This window comes from Marmota monax, unplaced genomic scaffold (assembly GCF_021218885.2).
Source record: "Marmota monax isolate L192 unplaced genomic scaffold, Marmota_monax_Labrador192_F-V1.1 WCK01_AAM20220418_F8-fsc00033, whole genome shotgun sequence".
Lineage (NCBI taxonomy): Eukaryota > Metazoa > Chordata > Mammalia > Rodentia > Sciuridae > Marmota > Marmota monax.
Window position 1 is genome coordinate 12,828,144 of NW_026694282.1, and position 26,257 is coordinate 12,854,400.

The 26,257-nt window shown below is 42.1% G+C and overlaps 1 protein-coding gene across 2 annotated transcripts in view; it reads right to left on the reverse strand.

The window, feature by feature from the left end:
* The window catches only part of Mob3b (MOB kinase activator 3B), a 198,688-nt gene that overhangs the window by 22,954 nt on the left and 149,477 nt on the right, over positions 1-26,257 (reverse strand). For both annotated transcript variants that reach the window (XM_046467348.2, XM_046467347.2), the window contains exon 3: positions 10,555-10,757. In XM_046467348.2, the coding sequence (XP_046323304.1) occupies positions 10,555-10,757 (203 nt within the window). The remainder of the gene's footprint in view (positions 1-10,554; positions 10,758-26,257) is intronic.

Sequence of the window (26,257 nt, forward strand, 5' to 3'; positions counted from 1 at the left end):
TTTCTTTTACTCAGTACAATATTTTTAAGAACTCTCCACAGCATGAATTATCAGTGAATAATATTTCGGTTGCTTCTTTCATGTACCAGGCTTAAGTGCACGAGGGCCACAGGCTCCTACTTCAATGGAAAGAGCAGGTTTCTGGAGTGGACAGCAGATTACAGTGAATTGAAAGGGAAGTGAGAAGGCAGAGACAACTGGCTAGATTGGCTTCTTCCTAGGAAGGGAAAGAGGCAGAGATCACAATGAGGTAATGGGAATTTTCACTGAGGCAGGGGATTTCTAAATGAATAGAAAAGGGTGGAAAACATGCTTTACCATTTTGGACACTAGTCCATAAAAGATGATGGCTTCCATCTTGGTTACGCTCTCTGGGATCAGGACATCCTAGGAGTGAGCAGGGAACTAACTTGTAGAGTGAAGGATAGTCATCCGCTAGGAAGGGGCAGGTAAGCTGAGACCTGCAGAATTAGCAGGACTTAGGAGAACACAGAGGTGGAGGGTTTTGTATACAGAATGGCTTGGAGGTGACAACACATGGCCCATCATTCAAGGAATGTTGGCAAGTTCCCTTTGGAATAGACTATATCTCTTTTTCATTTAGATCTACCTGCATGCATTTATTTTTATTTGTTTTTCCAGTTAGATTCATGCTATAATTGGAATCTATTAGAACTAACATGGTGGAGCTAGTATTGATTAGTACTCTGACCCACTACTACATATAGCTGTACTTTTGCCAATGGCTTGCATATCTGACCTTCATACATAAGATTACATCATGAGAAAAGGTTCTAAGACCATATAAGTGGCCATGTGAGACACTAGATGGGAGCCTGTCTGTAATCTTATCCTCATGCCTTTATCTTAGTGGGACAGATGGGTGATGAGAGAAGAAACAGTGTTACATTTCAATAAGTAAATCCTTCCTTCCTTCAAGCCAAAAGTTAATACTCATTTGATGGTTTTTGGAGCCAAAGAATCTGGTCTTATCTGGCCGGGAAATTTGAACTAGTCTAGACCACACATAGCAGCCAAAATTTGGCAGGCTTGCATTTGGGCACCAAGCCATACTGACTATTCATTCACATTTTCATATAAATGCTCAGGAAGATGAATTAATCCCTATTGCGATTGACATTTGCAGCAATTTCCAACACTGTAGAACACAGAAAGGGGGGGTGGGATTCAATAAAGAATTGGTATCCCAGAGACCAACAGCACTCCTGACATGGAAGGTCTGATGTGAGTCCTGTGGAGAAATGTTGAGCTGACAGCTTTGAGTTTTATCTATTCTGTACCTGTAAAGTGGGAGAGAAGTGGCTTAGCAAAGAGAAGCAGATCATACCAGGGGCTTAAAGAACAAAATGGAAATGCCCCATTCAGGTAGCATGGGAACAATTTAGAATACATGGGTATCTCTAGTGTGTTGTGGGAAGGACCTCTTGAAGATAGAACATTTGATCTGCAAGTGTTGGACAGAATGTTCCATGATGATGAAAATGTTCAATAGATGTGACATGCAGTGCAACAGCCCTAGTCATCACATGTGGCTTTTGAGCATTTGAAATATGGCTAGCAAGATTGAGAAATTATATTTTACTTTCATTAATTTTAGTTTAAATGGCCACATATGGCTAGTGGCTACCATATTAGGTAGTACAGTTCTAAGAATTAGACAAAAGGGTATCATACTTTGAAAATGTGAGCTTCTTACAGAATGGAGATGTGTGTTACTTGACTGTTACTCTGTGCTCAGCACAGTGTCTGACGTACAAACATGTTCTTTAATAGACACCCAGGAGCCCTAAGAGGGGCTTACAGTACAGAAGGTAGATCACATAAGACTGTATAGTCAGAATTTCCCAAATGGTATTTCAGAGCTTCAGACTTACAGAATGCTTGGTGGAAGAGATTCCTTGATCAAAGAAATGCTGCACATTCTATGTCTTTCTTAGAGAGTCAGGATGCACATTAGCAAATTGAAGAGACCTGAATTGCAGCATTAGCTCAGTGTTTCCCATAGTTACCTGACCATGGAACCCCCTTTTCATATAATTTCTTTTGACCTCCCTTAGATCTAGTAGGTTCTGGGGAAAATACTTTGGGTAACAATGAGTAACGATGGGGGTAGAAGGAAAACTTCCAGTTAATTCCTAGAAGATAGGAACCCTTGATTTTCAGCACATGGCCAGCAGCAAGTAATAAAGGTTTACTGAATGGTGTAAAAGGCACTCTGCTCCAGGCCAAATCAGAGGCAGCCCATAAACCATTTCCCCAGCTGAGGTCAGAGAGAGGGTGGAAGTGTGCCCGCAATTCTAAACATTCTCAGGCTGCCATAATGGGCACCTGCAGAGCACCACAATGATCCAGCACCTGAGAACTAGATGCAATTGCAATTCAAAACAGAAAAAGAGAGTTATGGGAATATATTAACTGTTTTTAAGCTTGCATTTTAAAATTTAAATAAAATGGCTAAATATTGAGAATTTGTTGTAATTAGAATATCAACCCCCATATAAAGGAAGGATCAATCAGAGATATCGGATGGTGTGAAGCAGGAGGGGGCATGGACATTAGTAGAAAAGAAAAATATTAAAATGGAAATCTGATTGAGACCAGGACAGAGGTTTGGTCCTTAGTACTTTCTAAGGCTTGAGTTTTGCTAATATTTTAATAAGGATGGATTGGAGTTAAACATAATTAACTATACTTTCAGCTAAAAATTATTTCTAGTTATTGTGCATACACTTATCCTTAAATGTAATCAAGTGTGTAAAGGCCATTACTTGGTATGGATTAATTTCTTTTTAACAAATCCCTTTTTTCAAAGTTAGAAAAACCAATATAAACAAATCTCTTCAGATCAAGTTAAGGAATCTGAGCCTTTTATTTTCACTTAGTTTTAATCACCAGAGATAGGAGAGAGCCAACATAGTTCTCAGTCCTGGACATACAGGCCTCTTGTCCTGTGAGCTCCAGTCTTTGTTGTGAAGGCCTTTTATATGCATGAGGGTTACTGATTACATAAATGATGAGTGTATGTGATGGAAAACCTGGAAAGCCCCAGAAAGTATCAAAAAGAAGCACTGCCCATAATTCCATCCAGAGAGAACCACTATTGACATTTTTTGCTATATTTTCTTTTTCTACTATGGACATATGATTAGTGATTCTCCAATACAGCGCTGGAACCTGCTTTTATTACTTAACATTAAGTGCTGACAACTTCCTATGGGCACCATTTCCAACCCTAATTGATTATATCTTTAGGCCTGGAAATTAATTGAACCATATCTTACCCCTGACCTGATTAAATACAAACAACAACAACAAAACAAAATAAACAAACAATAAAGAGCAGAAAAATGAAACCCCAAACCAATCACCTACCATACTATAAAACAGAAGTAAAAGCTCCCCGGACATCAACAGGGATGAATAAATAGAACTGGCAAAGACACGCAGCTGAGTTTGCACAATGCAGCTCCCTGAGAATAATGACATATTTCTTTGCTATTTTTCAAATTGACACATTTGAATTTATCTGCCAAAGCTCCTAAAATGATCTCTGGCAGGCTCTCCATCTCACCTCTGGGCTTTTGGGTTGCCCTAAGCAACCAACCACCAGCTGATACCAACACACACACACACACACACACATCATCATCATCATCCAAAGAGAAAAAGTCCTGTGGATGCAGACTCCAGCTACTGACTGTACCATGATGGGCTTTAATCCATGAAAATCCACAAAGGCCTCTCTAAGCAGAGAGAGGTTAGCTTGGATAGAAGATAACAAGCCTTGGGACTTGTCAAAGATTGTAATCTCAATCAGTCAACATGGGGGACTCTAGAGATTATTTCTTTTACAGATGGGAAAACAGAGGCCCAGAGACATTACAAGCCTTGCTCCAGATCAGACAACTAATGTGGTAACTTAATAGTGGAAATGCCATTGTAAAGGCCAAATTTGCCAGACTCATGGGCTGAAGATCTTTCTTCTACAAAGGCTGTGTCCATGTTTGAGCCATTTGGCTGAAAGTCAAGGAACCTGCCTAACAAAAAGCAGTCTGCAGGCTTTTGTACAGATGATGTTTCAAAAGAAAAGGTCTTTTCAAAGACCCCACAATGGCTTTTCATTGCCAGCTATTGTGGAGAGCTGCTTGGCTCATGTGAGAGGCTCTGCTTCTTTTCACAGCCCTGACCTGATCTTGCCACTGCAGGCTAATCTTGGCTACCACACTCTCCCAAGTTTCTCCAAGGGAAGTGCAGGCACAGTCTGGCCATGTCTTAAGGAAACACAAGGTCTGCTTTTGCTTAGGCTCAGATGAGGGGTTTCATGAGATGAGGCTTTCTACATCTTTGGTCTTCAAAGGTCTAGTCCTCAAACTGCTTTAAAAAGTTTCCTTCTTAAAGTGATGAAGCCTAGTATGAATGTCAATCGTTAGTCAAGAGTTGCCCACACATGGTGGGTGGGGTGGGATATGTGCCCTAGTGTGACAAAATGTCAGAATGAGGGATGGGGAAGAATGTGGCTCACATGTTTAAAAACTGCCCATCACACCTCTCTGAAGTACTGGCGACAAGTGTGGGGATAAGACTAATAGCAGGAGAGTTAAAAAAGTATCTGGAAGTCAAGAAAGGGAGCCACGGCTTATTTCTTGAAGACACTTGCACGTGGTGAGAACACAACCATGGGTCACACCACGGGGAAGACTGAGGAGAAAGAACCAGTAGGACTGGGCTTTGAAGCCCTCTCAGATGGAGCTTCTCTTCCTTCCTCGTTCTTGCTGGCTTTCCCTCTTCCTCACAGGCTTTTTGAGGAGCACTCCTGGCAAATACTGATCTTTAGATGTTTCTCCTTTGTTTCACTTTCCTGCCCCACTGAACTAACTCCCAATCCTAGAGGAGAAAAGACAATGTGCCAAAAATTATATTTTTCAATTTTGAGGATAATTTTCCTCTCAGGTCTTTTTTTTTTTATTAGTTGTTCAAAACATTACAAAGCTCATGATATATCATCTTTCATACATTTGACTCAATTGGGTTATGAACTCCCATTTTTACCCCAAATACAAATTGCAGAATCACATTGGTTACACACTCACATTTTTACATAATGGCATATTAGTGACTGTTGTATTCCGCTACCTTTCCTATCCCCTACTATTCCCCCTCCCCTCCCCTCCCATCTTCCCTCTCTACCTCATCTGCTGTTGTTCAATTCTCTCCCTTGTTCCCCCCCCTTCCCCCTCACAACCTCTTATATGTAATTTTAAAGAGTGGTCTGCAAACCAGCAGCACCACTGTCACCTGGGAGCAAAATGAACACTATCAAGTCCCATCCTGTCAGACGTATGGAATCAGAATTTGCATTTTGGCAGTTGATTCCTATGCACGATACAGTTTGAGATGTACACTGAGGATGCTTGGTATTAGGCACTAAACCAGATGATTCTGATTTGCATATCCTGGATGAAGCTCAGATCTGCATGTTTAAAAACCCCATCCTCAGGGGATTCTGAGGCAGGTAGTGTGGACTCCTACAAAGAAACACTGACTGAACCACAGATCTGTGGCCCAAGCACCCAGCCAGAGATAACAGAATAGCCCTGCTGTAACCATTAGTTTCATAGCAACACCTCTACAAAGTGGGTGATGGTATAATCATTTTCCTGGTTAGCAATAAGGAATGGGGTCTGGGAGAAAGAATGGGAAGGCTCTGGACCTAGGTCACTCAAGTGTCAGTGGCTATATTAGGGTGTACCTTCCTGTCTGGTCTTCCCACCTTGTCAATCTTTCCCTTCCTGCCCTAACCAGCTCTTCATTCACAGCTACTGCATTGCTAACAGCCCTCATTGAGTCTGATTTTGTTTTTAGTGAAAGGCCCACAAAATACTGCTGGCTGTTTGTGCTTCTTCAATCAGGGCCTGGCCCATTTTCCAATTACCAGCATCATTTGGGCTCCTTTCCTCCAACTCTGAACTTGCTTGAGTTCAGGTCATCTTCAGCTGATGCATTTACATGAGAAACGGATGATCTGTCACATCTGTCAGTGTGCCAGCCTCCCCCTCCCTATCAGATAGCAAGTGAAATGGCAAGTGTTTCCCTGGGTTCCCAGGCTGCTGGCTGCAGAGGTGGAGCAGCAGGTCCCAATGGGAGCCACAGTGCAAGCCCTGGAGGCTGACCGACATGCTGGCCTTCACTGTGCTGGCCGGTGTGACCTTTTCCCAGCTTCTGAATTCCAAACTGTATTCCCACTAAGAGGACTGAGAGGGTGACCAACTATCACAATTTGCCTGGGACCAAGGGTTTTCCCCATGACATGGAATTTTCAGTGCTAGAATTGGTAGGGGTGGTCACCCTGTTTGGCATACCAGGACACAAAGGCAGTGTGAGAGCATTCGACATTCCCTGGGTGATCTATCTGGAATCTGGGACAGAGATCATTGAAGGCTGTGGCCACCTTTTTCTCTGTCATGTCTGAAGCTTACAGTGCTTCCCTTCACTCATTTATGCCTTATTTTGTTTTTAATCTCTGTTACAAATTGGATAGGGTAAAGTATAATTTCCAAAAAGTAAATGGCTAAGTGAAGGTACAAAGGAATGGCGGGGGGTGTAATCCCTTTGTCCCTAAAGTACTCTTCCCAGTTCAAAAACATATTAGGTATTTATGATGAACTAGGGACCATGGATGTTTATGTCCTCTTATTCCCAGTCCTCAGAGAGCTGACAGCCCCATGGGAGAGACTGATTTAAGTACAATTAATTATACTTGCTTCAAGGCTACCTAGGGGTTCATTAAGATGGAGAAAAGGCCGAGAAACCTAGGGAAGAATTAGGGTAATTCTTCCATACTATGTGCTAAGTACATTTCTTACATTCATGATGTCATTTAACAGCTAATATTTCTTAAGCATTTACCATGTCACTAACCCATTTCATTTTTAGAACTCTATATACTTACTCCATGAATGAAGAAAATGGGGCTTTGAAAAGCTAAGTATCCTTACTTAAGGTTGCAAATTAATAAATGAAGAGTCCAGGGTGGGAACCCAGAGAGTCTGAGTCTTGTCTCCTGCCTTGTATGACACTGAATCTCCTACCCTTCAGTGTGCTGGATCCTCAAAGTAACCGCATGCCAGATACTCAATCAACGTCAGAAGAAAGCAGCTGGTTGGTCTCTGGGAGCAGAGGGTGGCTGTGCGTGATGGAAGCACAGAGGAAAGAACGTGGTGGGTCTCTGAGTTCTACACTGGAATCCCAAGGCATGACTCCAGGAGCGCACCACTGGTGGTGTGAAACCTCTGGGAATGCTAATTTTCTAAAGAAAACTGTCTGGACAAAGGCTGCCCTTCTGGCCCCTGGCTCTAGTAGAGTCTAAAGAATGTATGAACAGAATGTGAAGGCACAGACTAATTTCTTCCTTATCCTTCCAGGGCTGAAGTTGGGAGAGATTCATTATATTTTATTTCCCTGCCTGCTTTATAAGCTTCTGGAGAGCCCATCTTTCTTATGCATGTAGAATATTTGAGCAACTTGCTTTGTGCAAAGAGAGTACTTGAAATAGGCAAATCAGACAAAAATGCATTGATTTGATATGCCACATCTGATCATAACGTGTTCGTTGCAACAGCAGACTCAGAAGTCCGATATTCCAGTACCATCAACTTACGTAAGTTTTATCAGTAATGATCCACAAGTGTAGCACTCTTCCTAGACATCAGATTAAGCATCCAGAGCCTGACATCATAACACATCCTCAAAAACTGTCACAGCATCTATTCTTGTGCTTTATAGGTTTTGGTTTGGGTGAAACAAATATATCATTTCAGAAAAAATTAAGTATTAAAAAATACTAACATTAATTTCCCTATAACTATAATTAATAAAACATAACTGTAGGAAGAATATTGTTCCTATGAAATTTATAGAAATAACAAACTTCTGGGGAAAAACTGATATTTTCTTGCCCACTTCCACTGTTAATAATTTCTGGTTAATATAATCATAGTTTTTCTCTCAGACCCCAAAGTGGGCCTGTTCAGGGCCTGCCTGTGACTCTGAGACTTCAAGTCAGCTCCTGGCACTGCGAGGTGCTAGAACTCCTGGGGCCGTTCTTCTTCAGTTAGAGAGAAAACAGATTTTTTTCTTTTTTTTTTTTTTTTTTTTTTGATGGCAAAGAAAGGCTTTCTCTACTTGCTGACTTATACTCAGCTTTATCCTACAATGGTCTTTATGCTTCTGTGCATAAAGGAGAAATTGACTTTCTGCTCTATCCATCTGATGTTCTGTTACTTTAGCTCAGCAACACTGAACAAGTGGGCACTCAGGATAGGCCTTCTTTAAGGTGTGCCTTTAGGGAAGGTGTTTTTCTTCCACCTGTTGATGCTCACTAAAGGGAACTGAACTCAAACCCTTAGACGCAGAACCATGTCCCCCCACTTCTTCATTGACATGGCCCCTCTCCAATCTTTCTTTTGTCCTTGACATTTTATGAAATTAGCTTTATCAAAATGGTTTCCAGTCTTTTAACTTCCCTGAGTTATTTGCACAACCTTTTCTTCTTATGGTGGCTGTTTACCCTCAACAGCCTTTATAAAGAACAAACTAGTAAAACTCCACCATCAATGAATTTCAGTTTATTTCTATTTGAGTTTTCCAACTATGTACAGAGATAACTTAGTTTCTGCCCCCACCCAGAACTTTCTAGAAAACTGTTGAGAAAGAAAATGAAGAAGGTTAGCTTTTCTTTAGCCAATGATATAACTTTTTTGTTGTTGTTGTTGTTGTTTCAGGGATCGAATTCAGGCGTGCTTAACTAGTGAGCCACATCTGCAAACCTTTTTTTATTTTGAGACAGGGACTTGCTAAGTTTCTTAGGGAGGGTCTTGTTAAGTTCCTGAGGCTGTCTTTGAACCTGTGATCCCCCTTCCTCCACTTCCCTACCTGCTAGGATTATAGGTATGCACCAGGCTGATACATCTTAATTGTATGCAAAAAGTCATGCTGTATTTCAGAAGAGTTTAGTGATGCAAAGAAAAAATATTTTTTGCCACGTACTCCCACAGCACGATCATAGATTGTGAATTGAGAAATTCTAAAGGTGACATAAAGTTCATCAATATCTTCTTTGCCAAATACAGGTGCTGTACTGTATTAAACATGTCTTTTATTTTTTGTATTTTGGTTCTTTTACATCTGGGCCCCATTGATCCTGGAGGTGCTGCCTCTCCCAGCAGCACTGGCTAATTCCTAGAGATAGTAAACAGCTCTTACCCAAACTGTTCACACAACAGCCAACACAAACCAGCCAATCCAGAGCCCACCTCCTCCATCAGGTTCTCACACCAACAGCCCCAGGGCCGGGACCAGACAAGTAGGGACAGCTCCTGTGCCCCAGAATCTGCTGAGATTATTCAAACTAGTGAGCCCTAAACCTGTTTATCCTGCCATTCCCATTCCTCCTCATGGAAACTCCAGAAAAGGCTCTTGCCCGTTTTTTCCTTGTTCCCTTGGTCTCCTGGCTGACCCTTGCTTTTGGGTTGTGTGAGTATTAACAAAGTCTTTTCAATGGCAGTTGTCTGACCTGTCAACCTAGATGTACCTACATCATAGAAAACCTATAATTAAAAACATGTAAATAAGGAGATTCGGGGTAGCAAAAACAGATATCCTGTCCCCAGCATTCTGGACGTCACTCAAATAAATTTAGATGAAACTTTGGTTGCTCTGTGAGCTGTACTAAGCAAAACTACCACTTTAACTGTTTTAAGAAAGAAACGTTGATTTTAATACAAAGCAAAGTATGCTACTGGATAAGAAAGTACTCCATCAAGTGGAAATTGCTATGGTTAAAGTGTTCACATTAAAGTACCTACCGATTCCAAAGGGGATGGGGTTTTTAGGGTCCTAGAATTCCAAAGCACCCCTTGAATCCAATGGTGAAAGTAGCTTAGAAAGAAAGTGAAAATAAGCTTCATTCACCTATACACAAATCCTAATGCTTCATCTTCAGTGTTCTGAATTCTAATACATTCACTATAATGTCACTATAGTGGATTCATTGTGAAGGGCAAAGTCTCTATGGCACTAATTCTTGTTTAAGGCTTACTTCCACTCTTTCTCAAAGGCAATTTTACTTAACTTTGTATGCCCAGCAGCTGGCACATAGTAGGTGTTAAAATATTCATTTACTGATAGAGGAAATATTTCTGAAACATCCTTGTGAATAATGTAAGCGATACCATGAGAGATCCAAGATGCCCCTTTAGGATATTAAGTAAGTAAGTGAATGGTTTCAGAGTTGAGAATTAAAGCTACTTCCTCCAGCCCAAACCACCATATCCCCCCTACATTATGCCACCTCTCAGGGAGCAATCTCAGACACTTAATGGCAACAGTGGACATCTTGGAGTCTCTGGGCTCAGCTGACTACTGAGCCCTCTCATTCTGCGACTCTCCAGCTAACATTGTAGGCATTTTCCATGGGCCTGGCAATGCACTGTGACAAATGGCTGAGCTCCTGAGGGTGATTTGGGTAACACTTACCAAGGGCTCTAGCTCCTTGCGGTCTATGAGGTTCATCTCTGTGACGAAGTAATAGAAGTGTTTGTAGCAGGTGTTGACGTGAGCCTCTGCGCCCATCACAATGACCCGGTCAAAGTGGTGGATGTAGACATGGACGAAGACTCGGAAAAGGCGGCACAGGATCTTCTTGCAGATCTGAAGGAAGTTCTTTGGGAAGGGAACACCTAGAGAAGCAAAGAGGGAAAGGCGTGAAACCACAGTGGTAGGAGGGAGCAGTGGGGAGGTGGCAAGTTGGAAGTGCTTTTCTGCTTCTGTCCAAGGGACAGCTGCTGCACTCTAGCCCAAGAGGCCAGAAGGGGATGGAGGATCAGGGTTATTAGAGCTTCTGATTTCTCAAGATAATGCAGAAACCTGCTGTTTTATGTGAGTCTGCTGTGTTTTATGTGAGTCTGCTGTGTTGTTTTTTTTTTTTAAATGTTAAGTGGAAGTTTAAGAAAAAAAATACAACACTAAATAGATGATAAAACAGAACATCTCTCTAGGTTAGGCTTGGTCTGCAAGCCAGCTTGTTTGCACATTCTGATCCAAAACCTCTCCCAACGTACATTGTTTCTGAGGTGGGCAAATTCAGCAAACTCCCCAGATACTATGTATTGGTAAGAGTTAGGGGTTATGTTTCCTAAAACAGAAAGGGGGAGCGACTGGAGAGTCACTCAGATTTCCACTGCTCTCAACTTGGCCAAAGCAGCACAGGGCAGAGTGGCAAGCCCACCTCCTTCCTCCCTCTCAAACACTATTTAAATTCTTATTATTTACACTGTCTTTAAGTGGTACCATGTTGTAATGGATTCCTAAGTTAAACAGACTTTGTTTGAATTCTTATCTTCTCCTTTTCCAGCTGTTTGACTGTGGGCACGTTATTGAACCTCTGTTTTCTCGTCTGTAAAAGAGAAATGGAAACGAAACAAAACAGTCATAGTAAGACCCTCCATGCAGTTGGGAGGATGTTACCATGAGTAAGAGCCTCTACAGTGCCTAGAACACTACAGGAACTCACTCAGTGGGACTCCCTACTCTTCTTTCTGCAAGGTAAGGTCCGGAGCACTTAGCTTCTGGAAAACTTCCTCATCAAGAAAAGACAGACAATGACCAGCCTTTCAGCAGAATTGCAGAGCTCTGCTCAGGGAATGCCCCAGGTTCCCAGGATGCCCAGAGTTTTGCTGTCCTTGCCTCCACGGGCACCTGGGGCAGTTGCCTGCTGTGAGACTCTGTAAAGGGATCACCTGGGTCCCCCAGGGCAGGATGAGGGAGACAGGGCACAGCTGGCAGTTGGCAGTGACAGGATCTGCCTTCCCCAGGGTCCCCGCACTGATATTGGCTTTTCTTTAAAAACAAAATGGCAATATATCAAATGAACCCAGGGAGAGTCTCAGGCAAGGCTTGGCATCTGACTCTCTGGGTAACAGATGCTGGCGTGTGGGCGTAAGGGTGAGGTAAAGCCAGGGGGAAGGTGGAAGGCAGCCACTTGCACAGCCTATGGGCTTTCTCTGCTGGACCAGGGCTGCTGAACCCCTGCTGCAGGTTAGGGAGGGTCTGGAGCCTTCCACAAAGCCCAAGTCCCAGAGGGGATGGAATCCCTGCTAAGATAGGTGTGTTGACTTCAGAAGGTGAGTACTGTAACTCTTGTCAGATGGTTAATAAGTGTTTATCTTGACAACCCATCTGTGAAGTAGATCTTATTAGTCCCATTTCATAAGCTGACCAACTCTGAGACTCTGAAGCATGATTCAACTTGCTAAAAAGTGGCAGGTCTGGGATTTAAACCAAGTCAGTCTGATTCTCAAATCCAAAGTTTGAGTACATCAGGAGTGTGACTGGCTCTCTTGCCTGGGTTAGAGGCACCACACAAAGGGGAACCTGAGGCTTACTCCTGTTTTTTTTTGTTTGTTTATTTCTTTGGTTTGTTTGTTTCTTTGGATTGAACCCAGAGGAACTTAAGTACTAAGTCAAATCCCAGCCTCTTTTTATTTCTTATTTTGAGACATGGCCTTCCTAAGTTGCTTAGACTTTGCTAAGTTGCTGAACATGCTTTGAACTAGCGATCCTCCTGCATCAGCCTCCTGAGTCACTGGGATAACAGGTGCACCACACTGCACCCAGCTGAGATTAACCCTTCAGTGGTGCAGAAACATAAGTATGCATAAGAAAAGAGATGGAGAAAGAAGGGCCCAGAAAAAGTCCACAGGGTTGAAAACCACATCTGGAGGCAATAGAAAGTCAGCTAATGTACTCTGCTGCCTACAAAGAAAAATGTGCTTTTCTTTCCCAGGCCTTACAACTGTGGACCTGGGACTAAGAGTGAAAGCTAATATTTACTGAGCACTTAATATGTTCTAGGGCCCATGCCAAGAGCCTGGTAAGTGCTGATAGAGCTCTCAGAACAGCCCTTAAATTATTATTTCCATCTTAAATTATTATTTCCATCCCACAGATGAATAAATAGACTCAGGAAAATTAAGCAGCAGCCCAAGGTCACCTAGCAGGCAAACAGAGGAGGTATTTGCACCCAGGTAGCCTGACTTCAAAGGCATGAGCCCCCGGTACCCTGAAACCCAGTGATGCTGCTCTAGGGCTCTACCCACACCTCCAGCTCCACAGACCTTCCTTTCTGGGTTACCTGGACTTCTTCAGCTTACCATTCCCTCCCCCTGGCTCTCTAGTCTGGTGGAGGATCACCAGTTGCCAGGGGACATGAGGAGTTCCAGCTGTGCCAGTCCCTCTTCCTGGCCCCAAAGGCAGTGCCTGCACCCTATGTGCTAACCACAGTGAGGCAAAATCAAGGACAAACAGAGGATGTTCACAGCAATTTCCGCATCCCTCCACCTTATTCCCAGGCTGCTTTTCTCCATCCTGCCTCTGCTCAGCTCTGAACCCCTGGGCTCTGTCCTCTGTTTCTTACCTGGTCTCTGGCCTTGTCTATGGCCTTGATGGCATTTGCCCTTGTCACTTCCCTTTGGGTTATAGCTTTAGTGTGATTGAGAGAAATTGATTCTGGAGTCTGGCAGACCTAGTTTCATATCGTAGCCCTTCTGCTTACTGGCTGAATCAGCAAGTCATATAATTAATCTAGTTTATTATAAAATTGATAAACATATTTACTTTATAGCATTCTTATAACAATATATATGTTGTGCTTGGACCTTTGTAGGAACTTTAGAACTAAGCTTTACTTTGTTATTTTCTATCTGAATTCCTTGGGTAGATAGGTATTCTGGTTTGGATCTAAAAATGTCTCCCAAGAAGCTCATATGTTAGGTAATGCAGCAATGTTCAGAGGTGAAAAGACTGGATTATGAGAGTTGTAACCTCATCAGTGGATTAATCCCATTTGATGGGTTAATAATTTGAATGGACTATTGGATAGTAACCGTAGGCAGGTGAAATGTTGCTGGAGGAGTAGGCCATTGGGGGGATGCCCTTGGACTATAAGTGTCATGGCCCCTCTTCCATTCTCTTATTTTTGGACACCATGAGCCGAGCAGCTTTCCTTTGTCATGCCCTTCCAACATGACGTTCTGCCTCACCTCAGTCAAGAGCAATGGTATCGACTAACCATGGATGGAACCTCTGAAACTGTGATCCTAAAGTGAACTTTTCCTTCTCTAAGGTGTTCTTCTCTGGTATTTTGGTCACAGCAATGAAAAGTGTAGGACCCCAGGCTCGGAATCTCTTGGTTCTGGCTACACGGTGGGCCTGACTTGCACTATTCCTTCCCTTGTGTGTGCTTTGTTCTCTAAGAGTGAAAGCTGAAAATGGCTCAAGTCAAGACAAGCTCAGCAGGCATGACTGATCACCCCAGGCCAGTTCTGAAAGCTGAGCAGCAGTTGGGCATTCTAGGGAGTCTGAAGCCAAGGGGGTTTTCCCAGTAAGCTAGAGATAAGATGCAGAACACAGAATGTGGGGTTCAAAATAGGAGAGCTACAGGCATTTGAGAAACTTGTTTGATCACTCAGGAGCCAGTTCTATAGTCCGTATACTATGTTAAGCCTTTCCTCCCTTTCTCTCTTGCCTTCCAGACATTCAGATGTGTGTGTGTGTGCGCGCGCGTGTGCACATGAATGTATTTTAAATGAACCTTCAAAAGATGGGAAGTAGAAAGGATCATTCCCCTAGATATAAAGAACCTGTATGAACCTCCTCTTTGGAAGATTCTGGAATTTCTCATCCTGTGTAACTGGCCTTATGGCAGCAAGACAAGGCCAGAGTCAATCCACTGACCCAATCCCTTCAGTGATAGAATACTGACTGATCTATTTTCTTCTTGGTGCTGCGAGAAAGTATCTAGTCTTCATTAAACAGCCACAAAAAAAGGGAACCCTGAGTGATCCTGAGATATGCACGGATGTCAATTAATTCCAGAAACAACCTGAGCAGTGGTATTGTTATTTCTGTATGTCAAAACAAGGAACCTGAGGCTTAGCTCAGCTAAAGAACATTTGCTTCATGCCACACAACTAAAGGAGATGGAATAGAGATCAGAGCCAAAGCTCATGTGCATCCTGTGCCTTCTGGTGCCAGGGGACAGATGATTGAGTGTCACTTAGCTTACCTGTTAAGTGGTGTCACTTAGCTTACTTGCAGAAGAAGCTCAAAAAAAAAATTTTTTTTTTTAAATATAGTAAGAAGAATGAAAGGCTAATGGATTATCTGAAATGGATGCCTGGCTATTGACAGGGGCAGCCTGAATATGAGCAGTGTATTCATGGTGGAGTCTGAGCCAAAGGCAGTGTGTGGTCCACAGGGCACCATTCACTTTCCTCCTGACCAGAGCCAAGCCCCTCCTTCCACCCTTTCCACTTTTTTTGAGTATATAATATACTACGTGCCCTTTACTTCAGGATTTTTCAAGATGTATTTTTTAAAAAATCATAATCCTGGGAAATTCTTGACTGAAAAGAGAAGGCCATGAGTTCAAACATATTTGCAAAAATGCCATTTTCGTAAAAGTTTATAATATAGCCAAGTGTAGTAAAGGATCTCAGAATACCTGTAGCAAAAAATCCTTTTCCTTATAATACCTGTTGGTTTAAAACAGTCTATAATCAGTCTGCTCAGGTTTCATTTCTGGCTTTACCACGTAATAACAATGTAGCCATCCATATGCAAATGGTTTAGTCATCCTAAACCTCAGTGTCCTCATCCCAAAAAACCCAGGATATAGTAATGTTACCTGTCACTCAAGAGGTTCTTGTGAGGATTGAATACATATGCATATAAAAAGCTTTCCTTAATGCCTTGCAGATGGTAAGCACTGTATTGTGAGCTAGTTTAATATCCCGTTGACCAAATGTTCTTTGCAACATACTTTGGGATTAAATTCCCTGTATGTTTATTTTTAGGAGAGCAGTCTTGGTATTAATACATCAATTCTGAACTTGCAGGAACTTAAGAGTGGCAGATACTCAATTAAACACTAGGTTATACTCTGCTTTACATTATTTTCTCATACATATGTACTTATGTATTGCTGTGAGTACTGGGGGGAAAGATTGTCTTATATTTTGATTCTACTCTTTAAAAATACCTGGTACAAACAAGGCAGGTGATATGTCATATCGAAATTGAATCATAAAAGACCAGTGGCATTATTTAGTCAAGACATGAATCCATCATCTCCTATTTGGGAGAGAAAAAAAAGCCCACAGCAGAAATGATAGTCTTTTTTTTTTTTTTTTTGCCAGTCTTGATATAGTCCTGGCTTGGAAGGCTGCACACTACTTTTGGGAGGAGAACTCTGTGATGCAGAATATTTTTGATCCAGTTTTGGGGTGACAAGAAGGAATCTGAAACTCCTCTCTTTATCGTTCAAACCTCCTTTCTCTTTTCAGTCCAGTTTTTCAGGTGATGAGAGTTAATTTTCAGTCACTGTACTCCACTAGAAAGTTAATGCCAGACAATATTAACTGAAATTATTTCAGTCTTAACTGAAATAATATATCTTAAGGGTTTGGAGTTAGACTTTGACCAGACTTCGCATTCAGACTTTGAACTCTTAATTACACAGATAGATTGATGACAATAATTCCTGACAGGTAGATATGAATCAATAATATAGAAAGCATCTAACCAGAAGTCTTTAAGTGACTTGTAGTCACTCATTAGAATCTTGGAGCATGCTCTTTGCCCTTCCTTTTTCTCACCCTCAGGACATCCTGTGACTCTCAGATTAAAGCTGGGAAATTTCAGAGTCCAAGAAGTTGGCCTGAAATGAGAAAATGAGTCTAGACGGGTACTCCACAAAGAAATGGTAGGCATCCAGGTGTGGGAAGATGACCTGAGGCTCGGATGACCCTAGGTCACGTGGAGTGGCTTGGTCTGGTGCGTAGGTCAGTACTGAAATGGAATTAGTGAACCTGAAATAGAGCCAGGTTGAGATCCGATTTCAGAATGGGACCAGGCATCCAATACGCCTGGGCAGAGGTCAGGATCCAAACCAGTCAGTCATATGAGATTCCGGCAGGAAATTGCTTAACAATTAGACTGAAGGCAGGACTAGAGATTGCAGGGAGGAGGCTGGCCCTGGAGCTGGGGCAGAGGGGGAGGGGGAGGTGAGTGCAGGTCTGGGGACTCTCTGGAAGCAGAAGAATTTGGTCCTCAGTCAAGAAGCCAGCATCTGACAGAGCCCTGCAGAGTTTATGCAGTGTCTAACCACAGCTTTCTGATCTCTAAGCCGAATTCAGTGAGAGAGCTAAATGGAGCATGGAATACAATATTTCTCTGGGGCCCGCCTGTGGATTTGCTCTCATCTCTGACTTAGCAAATCTCCTTTTTCCTAAATGAAATTCAATAAAAATTCCAGCAATTTCTCAGCTTCAAGCCATTTTTCTTGCTTCTTCTATCTCTCCTCTTCCCTCCTTTTCACTAAGTCCTCAAGTGCCCCATTCAATTCTTCCTTTTGGGGCACTCCAGATAGGAAATAAGTTGCCCATGTGGCTTGTGTTATTCTTTTTAGCCTGTTACGAAGACCACAAAGGGAGAGTCCCTTACACAATGTGGAAATGCTTTGTATGACAAAGCCAGACAAGATCTGGGGGGTGTTTCTGAGCGATGGGCTGCTCAGTCCTGTTTTCATGGTTTTCTCTTTGCTTCTGAAGAGAAAGGCTGATGCTTGCCAATGAGACTCTAGCCTGTGGTCAGTGCTAGGCTGAACTTGGGCTTTGGAGGTATGGAGCTTAGGACTTGTCTCCATGGACCCCAGAACACTACCCTCAAATACCCCAAGTTCTGCAAGCAGTTGGAAGATATTCCACCCTTTCCCTTTCCTTAATCAATGTGTCTTCTTTCTTTAGACCTTAGCTCAGTCTTCCCTTATCCCACATTCAGGGTCTCTGGCATCTGCTGCCCTGCTCCTGAAATTTTCCTGAGCACAGATCACAAGTGGTGACTCCACAGTATCTGTGGGCATCCTTGCCTCAGGTCTGTGCCCAACCGCCCCTGGCCTTCAATCTCCCTGAGCACAGGGGCTGGGTCAGTCTCAAAATTGTCTCCTTAGAGCCTAGCATGAAGCCTTGAGTGGGATGGGTGTGAAATCAATACTTGATACCTCTTGGAATGAGAGTCAAACTCCTCTGCCATCTGCTTACCTGAAATCAAAACTCAGAAAGATCATGGGGCAAACTTTTAGGACTTACAGAGCTAAGTCATGATAGAAAGGGATCTGAATTCAAGTCTGTCTTGATTCCAAAGCCTCTACTCTTTCCACTCTGCCAGGAAACTTTGCAGAGTCCACATGGCTCCTTTTATCTTGCTCCAATCCATTTGTCAGAATTAGGGAAACAAAACTTATTAAAAGATGAAGGTAGAAAAGGGTTGTCTGGTTCTTACTTCCCCAAAGTTTTGTGCCAGGGTTAAGGACACTGGTTAAGGATTTGGCTCTGGAATGCTCCTACTTGGGTTTAGATTCCAGCTGTGAACTTCCATGCTTGCTTGCCCTTGAGCAAATCTGCTAACTTCCAAAAGGTTCAGTTTCCTTATCTGAGGAATAGTGACACTGACACTAGCTGTTCAGGTGATTGAAGCCCTATGCCACAGGCACACAGAGGAATCCAGTGAATGGCAGATGAACCTTAGAGATGGTTCTTCCTCATCATGGCACCAGGTGAGAACAAGTGGAACAGGAGGTGAAGCTGCCTTTTCCCCAAAGGACAAACTCTTTCCTGGAAATCCGATCGGAAGAAATGCGATATATGGGAACATTACGATAGCTGTCCTGGGAGCTTCCATGTGACACATGACAAAAGCCAGTGGCTGGCCAATCTTTTGGGGACTCCTGATGGTACATCATAACAGTGACAGGAAACGTCCACTTTTATCCTTTAAACTGCTATTCATTCCTGAGAGCATTGGCACTGTTCTTTCTGTCTTGGAGTCCAGGAACAGGGGTGTCACGTGTGAAAATCCCTCTACAAGTCATAAAAATCACTCATTTTCAATAGCTCATGAATAAAAACAACATCCCACACACGTGGGAAAAGAAAACAGACCTCCTCTGGCAGCGTGGCCGAGAACACACTATTTCCAAAATCTTGCAAAACAAAATGCAATTGGATCATGAGGGGAAAAAATGAATACAGATGTTTCTTAAAAATATGCAGTCCCCTCCTCTTAGTTTACTTTCCTCCTCCTTCATATGAATATTCCCATTCCCCACCTCTTGCAAAATGTAACTATCTACGTGTATATATTTATCAAAAGACGCCTCATGCTCTTGCCGATGCTGATGAATTCGGCTGCCGAGGACTGATTCCTGCTAGCAGATGTTTTGTGTTATCTCAATATGTTCCTCAAGAAAGTGTCTGTTCATCATGCCAAAGAAAACAATCCCATGCTGCAAGACTTTGTTCCTCTGCCTTTATATATATATATATTTTTTTAAAAAGTCCCCAAACTGACAGCTGCAAATGGTTAGAAATAAACTGGTTACTACTCTGTTCTCCACCTCCCTTTCTCTGCCCTTCCTTAGCTCCCTTGTGCTACCCTCCAACCTCTCATGGTGGTTAGACTCAAAGAAAGGAAAAGAGACTAACCTGTGATTATCTGTTCTAAACGGATTGTTAATTCTTCCAGACATGCTATTTTCCAGGGACAGGAAGTGCTGTTTCAGCCACCCAAAGGAGTGACTGTAAATACAGTGTGCCAGCTTGTCACACTTCCTGCTGCTCCCTCAGTGCCACTTCTCAGCTACCAGAGGCTCCCCTCATGCTCCTCTCCAGAATGGCTGCCTTCGCCATCTTGCCCTCTCTCACATGGCATGCACATGGGTGGAAGTCAATTAAGAAAACTTGAGAAAAGTGTCTACTGTGGATGGACTACAAAAGCCACTGAAAACAATCCCTCACTCATGCAAACCTGCCCAGTTTCCTGAAAATCAAATGGTCCCAATGCACGAGATGGAATAAGCAGAGAACAAGATGTTAGTGAACTTCAAGTGAGGTTAGAGAACCACTAGTTTGATCATGAGCCCCAGAAATTTGAAAATGACCTAGATTCCTTATCTTGGATGTGATATTGTGAGTATATTCATAAATAAAACTTCTTTATTCACCAGCAAAATCTTTCTCCCACTATGTGAAGGGCAATTACTACTAAGTCTTACTTGAATAGTTTCTAGTTCGTAAATTTCTTTCCAACTCCAACAGCCTCTTCCCTAGCTCAATCTACCATCACCTCCTGCCTGGCTTATGTGGCTCTCCAGAAACCGAGCTTCCTTCTTCTAATCCAATTTCTAATTTCCAATATCCATGTGGCAAGAATGGGATCTGCTAATATGCAAATCTAACCAAGGAATCTGTCTTGCTGCATAAAACAATAAAGCAGCTTCCTACTTCCTCCAAGGTGAAATCAAAGCTATTTAACATACATTCATTCACACACATGTATCTCCCCATCTTCATTTTCTGAATCCTCTCAACTTGCATGCAGAACTCCAGACACTTGGAGCTAAGATGCTCTGGCTTGTTCCCTTCTGGGTGTCTTCACATGCAGGAGGATTGGCAGCTGGAAACCTCTTCCTCATTTCTCTTTTTTTGTGTGGCTAACTCCCACTTGTTATTCAAACCTCAACTAAGCTATCACTTCCCCAAGAATTTCCTCCTTGCCCACCACACCTTCAGTCAAGTTAGGCATGTCGTAACACCCTGTACTTCTCCTACGATTATACTTAACGTTGTATTTTATTTAGAGACAGGGTCTCACTGAGTTGCTTAGCACCTTGCTTTTGCTGAGGCTGGCTTTGAACCAGCCATCCTCCTGCCTCAGCCTCCCAGCCCACTGGGTTTACAGGCATACACCACTGTGCCCGGCCAAGAACTGGAGAATTTTGAGGAAAGCTGCTCAGATGCTTTGCAGAATGTTCCTCTTTTGGGTTTTGTCTGATGTTTTAATCTTGATAGTCAGATAGCATTGGTATGTTCTGGAGACAAACACCACAGAAACAAAGTGGCTTTTCCTCCCATGCTATCAAAGTTATGTGCTATGAACCTGATTTACCTGTACTAGTGTTAGCTGTGGCCGCTAACATTTTATTTAAAAATTGGGAAACAATAATATGAAGTTCAAGAATTATAGCTTTCCTCAGAAAACCTGGCATATCTGGGAACTAAAATTCCCACATGGAGATAGTAGTGTCTGTTCCCTATGCATGGGAGATACTGTACTTACCTGGGCAGCTCCATTCATGTATTCAAAAGATTGAAAGGATTACAAAAGAATCATCTTATAGTCTTTTCTGTTTGTTTCCCAGTGGATAAAAATTTTGTAATGTCAAGGAATGAATCTGTTCACAGTTATATCTCTGGCATCTCATGCAGGCCAGAACATGGTGGTTCTCAATAAGTATTTGCTGGATGAAAGAAATGGACTGAATGTTCATAATCCTCCTCAATTTTGTGTTTGAAATTCTAAACCACAAGCTGATATCAAGGAGGTAGGAGCTTTGGGAAATGATTAGGTCACAAAAGCAGAAATTTCACAAATGGTATTAGTGCCGCTATAAATGAGATCCCTTTTCCATCTCCCATGTGACATTTTGGAAAAAAGACTGCCATCTTGAACCAGGAAGAGGTCCCTCACCAGACACTGAACCTGCCAGTGCTTTGATCTTAGATTCACCAGCCTCCAGAACTACAGAAATAAATACCTGTTGTATCTAAGCCACAGGAGTTTAAGCTATTTTTGTTGTAGTGGCCCAAGTGGTCTAAGACAGTGAATAAATGAACAAATGACTACACAATCCACAGTAATGTGGGGGTGATGAGGAGCTTTCTCTGTTTGGGTTCCCATTACTTTTTCCAACTCCCAGCAGTGGCCCTTAAGTCACACTTTGTAACCATTGCTCTGTAGAAAGATTCCCAGGAAATTGTAATAGGCTCATGTTTACCTTGATATGCAGTAAAAATTAATGCACATTTATCTCTTAATAGCTCTGAGAGACATGCATCTTTTCATCAGGTTTTTAACTGATATTGAGGATGAAGCTTCTCCTTCCACAAGTTGCATTGCATATTTACTAATATTCAAGTGCCTACTTTCATCTAAATAGAAAGGTGTGAAATGTGGCTTTCCAGAGTTTATAAAGTTTACAACAAGCCAGGATTGATGGAAAAATAACCCTGAAATACATAATGAAGAAAGAAAGGGGTAAGAGAGAACATAGGAAAAGTAATTGATCCTCTTTAGTGAGGTGGGAGGATCTAGTAAGAATGATGATTGGAACCCAATTTGAGGGGTGCTTTGCAGAGCCAGAAGAAAACAGTGACAGGGAGAAGTTCATCTGAAGCTGGAATACAACTGTTGGGGGGATCTTCTGCAGACAGAAGGGGTCTAACAAAGGGAAACTTGACAAAGAAGTTCAAGGCAGACTCCGCCTGCTTATGCATGTAAGATCCGAGGAAGGTAAAGTTGATTGGATCCAAATGAAACCAGAAATGTTCTAAATTCTGATCATGGGTCAGCGTTGACCTACATTCATGGACTAAACTATGTCATTTAAGTAAATTATTTACTTGAACATGTTTGAACCAGGAATCCTGTATTCAAAAGATTTAAGGTATTACAAAGGAACATAAATGAGTCAAGTAGGCTGGGTTTAATATGATAAGGAGTGGCATATACTTTGACAATCTACAGAGTACACAGAAATTATACAGGAAAGAGTATCTAGTGTGATACAGAAAAGGAACAAAGCCTCTCAGCCTTAGCTAATTGTTACACAGCAGGAAAATGGGTCCAGGATCGCCAGACCCCCTGGTCTTCAAGAGAATCCAGAAGTCTAGACATGTCTATAAAATCTTCTCATAGCTGAGTTGGTTAATTCAAAAATATTAAACCATTTTTCCAACATTTAACTTAACATGATTTTTATATGTTTAACTCATCCTGGAAGTCAACTACAAGATGACGAGGGAATGTCAAAGAACAGTGGAGGCAAATATGAAGGAGAATGGCCAAAGCTAGGACCATCTGAGCAACTAAAGAAACACAGTAGTACTAGATTATAACCCAAGAATGTTATAACTAGATTACAACATTCATGAACCTACACTGATATAAATAAATGGTTGAATAATAAATGGAAAGTTGACAAATTTCCTGTGCAGCAGAATTTCAAATAATTTATGTACATATTCTCCTCTGCAGGAGAAGAGGTCCTTGAGAGTGGGCTACACATGATGACTTGCTTTCAATGGGGAGAAACCTGACAAACAGGACCTCAGCCAAGCGGTCACAGCTAACACCAGTACAGATAAATCAGGTTCATAGCACATAACTGTGATACCATGTGAGGAAAAGCTACTTTGCTTCTGTGGTATTTGTCCCCAGAACACACCAGTGCTTTATAACTATCAAGATTAAAACATCAGACAAACCCCAAATGAGGAACATTCTGCAAAGCATCTGAGTAGCATTCCTCAAAATTCTGCAGTTCTTGGCCTGGCACAGTGCGTATGCCTGTAAACCCAGTGGGCTGGGAGGCTGAGGCAGCAAAAGCAAGGTGCTAAACAACTCAGTGAGACCCTGTCTCTAAATAAAATACAAAATAGGGCTGGGGATGTGGCTCAGTTTCAGTTCCCAGTACCTGCCAAAAATTCTCACTCAGTTCTTCAAAAATAAGGAAAAAAAGGAATGTCTGAGAAAAATATCATAGTAGAGGAGCCCGGGGAGACATGGTGACTAAATGTAAAGTCCTAAGTATCCTGGATGGAGCATGGACAGTAAAGGCATTAGGGAAAAAGTAGCAAAATCTGAACACAATGTAGTTTGGTCATAGTGACATTCCAATGTCAGTTCCCTAATTGTGACAAATGTAAATGTAACATAAGATGTAACCAATATAGGGACCTGGGTAAGGGAGACATGGATCTTCCTCAAATATCTTTGCAACTTTTCCATAAATCTAAAACTATTCTAAATTAAAAGCTTATTTATATGGGTGGGGGGAGGCACTTTGTGGGTCAAAAATATTTGATTGGTTCCAGGGGCTGTTGAGTTTGTCCCTCTGATGTATGTGCTGACATTCTGTGTTTTACTGACGAAAATCTCTGATCAGGACTGTGTACATAATTTGAAGAGCCCCTTGTTCAAAAATTATTCAGAATTTCAAGACAGTGACAACAGAGAATTAAACCAAGCACAGGTTCTGTCTGAGTGCGGGTGCTGTGTGTTGGTGCAGGATGTACACGGGTGAGGACGGTGCTGTCTCCCTTTGTACCAAGATCCCAACATGGCTGTCCTGCCAAGAGGCATCCTTGCCAGATGAAATCCCACCACATGTGCTAGATAATGCAAAGCACCCCTTAAAAAAGTTAAATTGGGTGATAAGTCATCTTATACCTAAGTGAACTCTGGCACTGAAAGTGACCCCAAGATCCCCCTCAGGTGCAGATACTCCTCAGGTTCATCCCCTCAACCTCTCTATTTTCTCCCTTCTCAACTGCAACATGATCTATTACAACGGAACTTCTGAAGAAAGTATATTTTTTAAATTCTAAAATTAAATACATAAAAGGTTCTTAGGGTTGTTTTACAACATTTATGATTAAATGTTTTAATTACATTAGCTTCTAAGAGAAACTTTTACTTTCTGAGAATCTAATAGTATGAGATATTAATATATGTTACTATCTTTACCCAAATCCAACCAATCAGTGACCTAGGGCAAGTTATTTCTCCCATTTTGCAGATGAGAAAATGGGAAGTTCCCACAGAGGTTATCACTGTCCAAATGATACAGGTAATGGAGCTGGAATTCTAACCCTGATATAGCCTGCTCCAAAGCATCAATTTCCCAAAGAATATACCGTTTATCCCTCAAAAATCAAGGCAGTTTCTTTACAATCATCTTTTAAATTAACTTCATCATCAAGAAAGTACCTCTCAATAGTTAAGAGTTTTGAAATCTCAATTGAAATAAATCACCAATTAGGCCATTAGGGAATTTTAAGGTCCTTATGAAACATGAACTTTGAGAAGAATCTAAGAGTTCAGGAAATTTGTCTTTTAGAATTTGGAGGACTGCGAGGATGCAGATGACCAAACCAATTGCCCCTGAGATTCCAAGGCAGAAGTGAGACACTGAGGGCGCTAGCCTACGTCAGCCAGCAGGAGTGTTTTCTTTGGACTACATAGTTTTGAAATGCTGCCAACATTTAAAAATTGGGAAACATAATATGAAGTTCAAGAATTCTAGCTTTCAGAAAAACTCAGAAAACCTGGGATATCTAGGAACTAAAATTCCCACATGGCGACAGCAGTGTCTGCTCCCTATGCATGGGAGAAGCTGGACTCACCTGGGCAGCCCCATTCATGCCACTCTTTTGTTTTACCCAGCCTGGACCTTTAAAGAAAACAATGCCTGTGGCTACAAATTGACTGTACAAATGGTAGGCACTGCTGTCTTTTTCTTGGGCCAGGTCTTCCGCTCTCTAGGAAGGATGGGCTCTGTCTATCATGGGCCATATCAGGATGGTGCCCACTGGCCTACCATCTGCTCCTTTAGGCTGGATCACAGTCTCAGCCCTTGTAGAAGCTCCTGCCCAAACACTTTTTGCTTGTTTTCTTTTACAAAAGCTTGTGGTGGTTGGTTACATAGAAAATATCTACTGACCAGAATTGGAAAAATCATTCCCTTAGCAACACTGTCTCTGAGTACCTCAGACTTTCAGATTTCTTCTTTTCCCAGGCACCACTGAGCACTGTAGTGGAATAGTCCCTTTCACATGTGGTAGTTGACACAAATGTGCAGAAGGCACCATTGGCTAGTTGTCTGAAGATAACCCAGGGAGCACGGACAGACAGACTTCTGAGAGTGACAAAGTAAATATGCTTGGTATTTTGCAACAGGGACAAATATCTTCTCCCTATGTCTTTTCTTTAATATTTATAAGTCATTCTCAAGTTACATACACTTGACTTTCTTATTACCTGAATACTGCACAGTACATGTGGACATTGCTAGATCTCTTTAATATGACACATTTGATCTAGGATACATTAATACAGTGATGCTTTGGTGACATTGCACAGGAGCACAACTGGCCAGCTATACTTGTTGGAGGAGAGAACAAAAGCAAAAGCCTACCCCATCCCTTGCATCCTGAAAAGCCCAGGGAGCCACCTTGCAGAACAAAAGTCCCCTTGCTCAGCACCAGGTCCCTAGGTGCCTTTG